Source organism: Dermacentor andersoni, chromosome 5 (assembly GCF_023375885.2).
Source record: "Dermacentor andersoni chromosome 5, qqDerAnde1_hic_scaffold, whole genome shotgun sequence".
NCBI classification, from domain to species: Eukaryota; Metazoa; Arthropoda; class Arachnida; order Ixodida; family Ixodidae; genus Dermacentor; species Dermacentor andersoni.
The window spans coordinates 156516740-156524976 of NC_092818.1; the positions used below are offsets into that span (position 1 = coordinate 156516740).

The following is an 8237-nucleotide window of genomic DNA, read 5'->3' on the forward strand; positions in this document are numbered from 1 at the left end:
GAACATCAACGAGAACCGCGAGCGTGCTTCGAGACGACCCCGTCAGATTCGGTCAACAGGGCGATGCTGCGGAAAATAATTGACACTCTGCGGCAGCTGAAGTACACCTGCGCCACGAATAGCCGTGGTAATCAAGCATGCCATGAATGGTCCCCTGGCTACATTCCAGTAGCCTCGAGGCTTCTTCTCCAAGGTGAATATACCGTACAGCGTCCATGTTGGTGTTGCACAAAAACAGTTGAAAAACAAGAAAAGCTTCAGCAACTTTTATCATTACTTTGTTCCACCACCTTCGTATTCCTATCCTGTCCATATTGTTCTACCAAACCGCTTCCGCCACTCAGAGAAGCAGGCTAAATAGAGCCAGACCCCTCATGCTGAGCTCTCCACCTTCCTCTTATTAAAGTTTCTGTGTGTGTGTGTGTGTGTGTGTGAAACGGTGGCTTGATTGTATGTAATGCATTTCTCGGTTCGGATTCAGTTGTCCTCCAGCTGCCATCAACCACAGCGTGCTAATTGTTCAGAGACCGTCAGTGTAGGTTTTCCAAAGAATTCACCCTGAAACTTGATCTATATGTGTAAAAAAGAAAGAAAGAAAAAAAAACAGAGAAACAGTATTCGCATCGGCTGTACTGTGCGCAGTGAAAATCAGTAGAACGTGATAGCGGGATGAAAATAGCGCTATATTGTAGTTCGTTAGTGTCTCTGACATTCCACAAGGAGTCAACCTGTTACACGGAGCCTGGTACCATGTTAGGTTACAGGGCTGCTAGTTAAGACCGTGCTCAAGTCACTCATTTAGTGTGCTTGTTACGCGTTTCACAGGCTTCACAGATTAGAATGCGCGCTATGCCTGACCTGAAAGTAAGCTGGCCCGAGGAGCGCCTACAAACTGAGTTGTCTATCCTTTTTAAATAAACTCCATTCCTTACTTACCTTACTATATTTTTCGCAATGTACTCTGCGAGATCAGAAGCTGACAATAGAAAAGGTGCGTTGTCATAACGTTAATGAGTGATGCTTTATCGAACAAGTCACGGTAAACTACTGCAAAAAATGATGTGCTCGAGGGTGTAGTTTACTTTTGAAGTGAATGAACAATCCCGTATTGTGTTACCATGCTAGTCGTGATGCCTTGGTGGAAAACTACCGCACATTGGGGAGGCAAGTGACACCCTTGTAAGCTATGCCTTTCTTCATTATAGGCTGGATCCGGTAATTCAGGCTAGTTGAGATGCCATACTGGCATCTTAAATAGAGCTACGAAGACAGGGACGAACGTAAAGAATGACCAACCCTTACCCTACCGGAAAATGGGGGTAAACGAAGCTTGTCCTGCGTGCACCTGACCTTCGTCACGGTTAAGTAACCCAAAGGTAACGGTGCCGGATTGCTTCAACCTCCCGCTCCCTCAGCTCGGGATCTTCTACTCGTTGCTGTCGGATTGCCTGGGCTCGGGCGGCTCTAACGGCTGGATCGGCGCGCTGACGGCGAGCCCTCTCATGTGCGAATTGTAGCCACCGCCGCTCGTCGAACGCTGCCCGTTCCTAGGGGGAACGCACAATGCGTGGCCGTCCCATCCGTTTTCCCGAGATTGAACTGTACGGAAACGAAGCCAGCGCAGCGCGTGCGAGACCCTTTCCTGCCCTTTCCACCCGCAGGAGGAGCGAAACAGCTCTGATTGGTTGCGTGCGTGGCGTGAGCTCGCGCCTATGCAGCTGGAATCATCGATGATGAGTCACGCTCCGGCCCCGGCGCAGTTGTCAACTCATCAAACCGCGCTTTGCCGCAGCTGCTCTGCTCTGGGAGCAACTGCGTTTTTTTTTTTTTTCGTGACCACCACAACGCCACTTTTGGGCCAATACAAGCTTCGTTTGAAAAACGACAACACACGTGACCCTCTGTTGTGATTTTGACGTTTCTGCCTGTTTTTGCAGCGCTATTGAAGATTCCAATAAGACCTACCAACTTGCCGGCGAATCACCGCTTTGGTCGAAAACTGCCGTTTTAAGAAGGATAAAAACGAACATTTCACAAAATAAACTGATAAATAAATAAAAAACCGTTACTTGGAGTTATTGCGCTAAAACCACTTAAATTCTCAAGAAGTACCTTCTGTTAAATGTCTTTATTTTCATTACAAACTATCCTAAACCAAATTAAAGCACGTCTAAAACTAAAACAAGGCACTTCAAGAAAACTGTTTGCTCCTAAAATAAACTAAAACAATTGAATACATATTTTTATACGAAGGGTGGGAATCATCCACTGGAATATTTTGCAGCAGGATGTTACAGATGTTTCCCTTCCTTTTTACTATAGGCCAATAAAATCTTCAGCCTAAAATGAGGAATGACATGGCTTACAAGGGCGCCATTAGTCTACCCAGTCTACGGTAGGCTCGAACGAAGGTGCACCGTTCAGGTGATGTGAGTCCACTCAGGCAGACGGCTAATGCCGTTGTCATATATAACACTAAATATGCATTGCTCAATCCTCACGAACCAATAGAAATACTTTGGTTCAAAGCCTTTGAAGGAAGGCCTGTATGATAGCGTTTTGCAATATATCCTTGAAGTGTTATAAGAGATTGTGGATTACGTTTATCAATGTCAATAGCGGCGATTGGAAAGAAAGGGCCTGGCAGCGCATTGGTCCATAATCTAATATGCGGAAGGTGATGAAATGTGTAAATTGTGGTGCCCTTGGCGCCATAACTTATTTGCTTGCTTCTGTTGTGTTTTCTTTCGCTTTTCTATTCCTGTTCCAATGCATGCTAATGCAATCTTGTCTACTATGCTGAATTTCTGAAAAAAAAATATTATCCAATGCATTTGCCCATCAGTTAACCCATCAGTTACGACATATACAAGACTGGCGTTGGAGTAGCCTTGCCTTAATAGTTAGCGGAAGAGCAAATAATTCACAGAGCAGACACACATAGACACAAAAAATTCAGAGCGTGGGCTAACATTCACAAAGAGCCATCATTGATAGGCAAAAAACTTTACCTAACTAATATATGTCGAATGTTGTAACTTGCTTCATGCTGACATTTCGCGTTATGGCCACTTCAGAGCAGATCCGAGTTTCAATTACATTTCAAGCCATTGACCTGGACAAACTGTAGCCCTGTGTGTCACATTTTTATGGCTTTGTGTATTCGCAAGTAGCAGGTGAGCAGGCAATTTCACAAGCAGGGCAATTGTGGTGAACACTTCACTTAGCGGCGAATGCCTTCAGAGCGTTCTAAGCCATTTTAGAGCCTTTGTGGTGTGCATGGAGTATCATACTTCTTTAATTCTTTATTCTTGCTGTTTAATTATCACATTTTCACCTTTTATCAAGACGTCTCGTTTCATTATCCCGGATCAGAGGACTTCAGAGAAATTTACAATAGGATAACATATATGACCTTCACTCGAGCTCATTTTTACAAGTTGGATGGGAACATATGAAAGTTCACATAGGAACTACAATTTGATGTAGATTTATCAATTGTCTGTTTTGACCTCGGTTGATAGTCACACATTTGTTGCGGGCGTATACACTAGTAAACTGCAGCTGACGCAGTCCGTGTAATTCGGTACGTGGGCGTTTCTCTCCAGTCTACAAGGCTGAGAGGGCATGCACATTTGTGCAGAAGAATGCCAAGAAAATAATCGCCGCTTTTCTTGTTGGGAGTTAAAGCAAGCAACGAAAACACAAAATAAGACTTGCAGGCTTGATCAATGCGCTATAACACGATTGAAATGAACAACACGTGTGTCATTTCTCCTATAATCAAACAAATGAAGCTATACAATTGCGATTTGCATATGCATGGAGGCGGTGCATTGGGCGTTACTAACACTGCTATTTTAGCCGTCCTTCGACCCGTAAACTTGTTTCACGGTGGTATCTTAATGTAGATTAGGAAATAGCGATCAATACGGCACAGGAAAGGGTGACATGCTGGGTTCTTGCACCTTCTTTCGACAAGGTTTTTTGCACTTTCTCGCTTTCTTGGTGCACGGACGCTTCTTGACGCACTTCTTCGGCGTCTTGGTGCAAGGTGGCTTTCGAGTGCTGCTGCACGGGCACCACGACACCGGCCCCTGTACGGCCTGCAGGTCCCGTGCAAACCGCTTCAGAGGGCTCGAGGTGATTCGCGTTCCAGTTCTTGCCTTGAGACGCCGCACCTTGCGCTCGACAGACAGGGATCCTAGAGGGTGGTTCGTCGCTGCGCCTGACTCGTGCCTGACGGCTTCTGGGCGCACCAACGAAGCTAACTTCAGCTGAGGCACTGGCTGTGGCTGCTGATACGACGGCGCTAGCACCGGTTTCTGCGGCGGAGGTGTTTCCTGCGGCTGCGGCTGGCTTTCGTAGTACGCCGTGGGGAAGTAGTCCTCGTACACGTAGGTTGTGGCATATTCGTAAACGACATCGTTGGGAGGTGGGTAGCGGAGGCTTCCGAATATCTTAAGCGGTGGCTTTTGCTGAAGCTGGGGCCGCAGACGCTCGAGGGTTTCCGCTCGGGGCTTGAGTAGCAACTCCTGTGTGCCACCAAGCTTGAAGCCGTTTTTGTCCCCAAGGTCAGCATCGCTGCAAATGCACTGTTCGACGGGCCCACTGCTTTTTCGACCAATGTTCCTGGGTCGCACGGCTGCGGCAACGTTCCCGTTGGGAATATTTAATGACGATTCAGGTGTTCCAGAGGCTTTAGCCCTGTATACCTGTTTACTGTCGTCGCACTTGAGGCCTAAGCTGAGTGACTGTAAACAAGTAGATGGATCTTTGAGATCAATGCTCTGCAACTGCTTCTGGAAGAGCATGTCCACATCTGCCTTAAGTTGACTACTGTCATGTGCGCGTACTTCAGGTGGTATCAGCAGCGGCACCGTAAATTTTAGCACCGGAGCTGGCGGGCCGAAGCGCATGCTCAAGGGAAAAAGCGGTTGCTTAGAACCTCCATTGGAACGATAGTCATCAAAACTCTGCTTCGGAAAGAAAGGTACATAACTTGCCGGTTTCCCCACGGCGTCCACTGGTGTCGGACGGGAGCGCGTAACGTCCGTAGCGGTGAACAACAGGTCGTTCAAAGTGACGTTACCTTCCTGTGAATACTGCGAGGGGGGTGCGTACTCCAAGGGTGTCGCAGCATAGTTGTGGATGACGTCCTTCTCGCCCTGAGCCTGTAAAGGAACTGATTCCATTCCGAGTGCGCTGCCGGGGGCGGTTTCCACGACAGTGTTCTCAGTTACGTTGGTGCCAACCACTTCAGTCGGAGAAACCGGCTCTAATGAATATCCCTCGAAAGGTGGCTTTGACTTAATGAAAGGCCCATTATCAGTTGCCATACCAGCATTCGCTAGTGCGGATGCAGTGCCTAGTTCCGGAGCGGGAGCCTTTGCTGATGCTGACGATGCAGGTACTGGAGGTTTATATGGGATGGCAGAAATTGTTTCCGTGGCGTTCACTTCTGGTTTCGATGAAATTGTGGGTGGCGATGCCTTCCTCCTGTGCCAGCAACCTTTCCCGGCGTTATTGAAGACATTTATCTGGACCATGAGAGACTGATCACGCTTGAGCCTGTTCCTTAACAGTGAGTCCAAGTCCGGAAAGACCCTAGCGTTCTGACTCGCGTTTGCGATGTCCCCAAAAACCTGTTGAGACTGCTGCCGTTCAGCTTGCTCATGGATGTCCCTTTGGCTCTGATGCCGTTCGTTTGCAAGGTTGATCAGCCGGAGCTTCTGCAACGCTTCAAGTAGTCCTTGTTGCTGGGCTTGGTCCATCTGGCCATCAGTTTGATGCTGTCCGTTTGCAAGGCTGAGCGGCCGGAGCTTCTGCAACGCATCAAGCAGTCCTTGCTGCTTGCCTTGGTCCACCTGGCCATCGGGGAACGACAGGGCACAGCCTGGCAGCAAGAGCGCTATCAGAAGCAGCGCTCTCAGGTGCATGATGTTACCGGAGCGGCCCGCCTTGGCGCGGGCCCATGTCCACAGAGCCGGGATCCTGGCACCGCCACTGGCTATAGCCATGGGCTTGCTACTGGCTCGGGCTCCTATCATGGCTCGAGTGACGAAAGGAGAACCGTTCGTTGCAAAAACAAATTTTTAAAATAAATCGCACTTTGATTTTCTGTATCTGATTTCATCGACATTCTCGAAACGAGTATTTAATCATCTGTTTCTTTTCTTCAACAATAAATTTATCACTTCATAGCTTTTAGCTTGAGCTCGAATGCCTGATGAACCATGGCAGGCCAGTTCTCATGCCATAATACCCCGCGAATCTACCATATACTTTTTTGTTAATGTAAGGACAAAGAATACCTTGAAAATAAGGATTTTTGGTGCGTATGCCTGTGAATGTCAATAAGGCAAATAGGTTTAAAGAGAAAAAGGAAAACGATTTCACAGCGACTGCATCATCCAGTTGTACCTAGCCAACTGCTTATTTAGTTAATATGTATAATAGGTAATACGTAATAGGTATTGCAGCTGTTGCTATGTGATTTACAATACTGAGAGAATCGAGGAACTTTCAGCAACTACTCATGCTCGCCAACAAACAGCTGATGTGGATAACCTTGAAGGCAGTAGAAGAGCTGTTGTTGTCGTCGTCGTTATGGTGGCAAAATACGGCTCATACCTACGAGAAGGATTGGTCACAAAGAAGGGAGATGAAAATTACAAACTACAAGGGCAAATGCAAGAAAAATACGCTCCAAAACGGAAAGAGTTGGACGAAATGGGATCACAAGTTTTTTTGGGTCCACTTCACCAAAAAAAGAAAGGAACCACACTTGCAGTTTTGTCGAAACGCGAAGCAGTGAGATCGATAGCAAGGTCTTGCGTTGCATTCGCACTACTCGCATGATGTTATGGTGTTCTAACAACAAAAGGGGGCTTGCCGTTAGGCACATATCAAGCAAGGAAACCACTGAAGGTCAGAAACGATTCCCGGTGGAACGCGTTTTGTTTTTGCAGTCTTTACATAGACAGCTGAACTCTGCAGCATGTAACATGCCCATGTGCTCGCACGCACCGTCCTCATCCCGAAACACGCACACTCCCACAAACATGCACGCAGTAACAGCAAGTAAAATTATTGTATGGAAGAACAACAGCAATGATGACGGTGATGGCAAAGGCAAGAACAACGACAATAGCCACAATGACAACGACGGTAGAAACGACAACAAATGTAGAAGCTGAAAACGTTACTGCATTGGACAGGCAGGCGGCAGTAGGTATTGGCGTGTGGCAGGCGTATGAAGAGCGTATCTGTACATCTACGTTGAACTGTTCTTTAAGAGAGAATCAAAAGCAAGTCATATACAGTATACACTGAGTCGGCCGCCCGTTCATTGGACCCCGTGTCTTTATTGCTAAGCCGTGTACAGCGATTTTCTCACAGAGTCGCGCCATGGTGGGCTACCGACCAAACCTATCTCTATTAAGAGACTGGGGCACCGGTTAGCTGTAGCGGGAAAGGGCGGCGCTCCCGAAAAAAGGAAAGCGGGAAAAGATTGCTGCGGATGAAAGAGATTGTGGCTACACACGATAAGTAAGACAAAACGCAGCGCCGACCGGTGTTGGCGGCATGCCTGTACAGGCTTCTAAGCTAAGCAAAGCGCTCCTCCTGAGGCAACGGTGTTACTTGAGATTATTAGGCGTCGGCCGAAATGGATGCGGTCGACGTGTATATCACTCTTTCTGTCCGCAGTGCTTCTATGCAAGGTTGAAACGAAAGAGCAGTCGCAGATTGCTATGTGCGCGGTTACATCGGTTTTTATGCAACTTCTCTGTTTGGCGTCAGTGCACTGAAGGATATAAACCGGACGATAGTTCGTGACTTGGTTGTGAAACGAAAATTGCCACGAAATCCGTTCAGCGCAGCCAAGCGTTACGCCCATGCGTTTCTGCAACGAACAGGAGCATAACTGAATTACGAGTGAATTGCTCCCCTGTGCGAAACACTCTTGCTGCAGTTTGGGAATTTGGTTTTGGAACTCTGTCCTCTACCATTAAGGGAGCGATATTTAAGTGAACTGAACGCTGCACGTATGTGAACTCACTGTACCTAGAGTGCTTTATTTAAGTCTTCGCATTACTGCCGAAGGCCGGTAAAACGCTTTGATTTATTCGCCTAGGAACTTTGCAGAGAACAAAGCCATCGTTTTCCCAGACGACTACATCGGCCTGAAAACGCCGGCAGAAGATGTTTAGTGGCGCATACTCTTTTACCTACCT

General features: G+C 47.4%; 1 protein-coding gene across 1 annotated transcript; it reads right to left on the reverse strand.

The window, feature by feature from the left end:
• Nucleotides 1-3764: 3764 nt before the first annotated feature.
• Nucleotides 3765-6105, reverse strand: LOC129384811 (uncharacterized). The gene has a single exon (XM_055070394.2). It carries the CDS (start codon nucleotides 6048-6050, stop codon nucleotides 3927-3929), a length of 2124 nt encoding a protein of 707 aa, XP_054926369.2. The 5' UTR covers nucleotides 6051-6105; the 3' UTR covers nucleotides 3765-3926.
• Between the last annotated feature and the right edge of the window lie 2132 nt (nucleotides 6106-8237).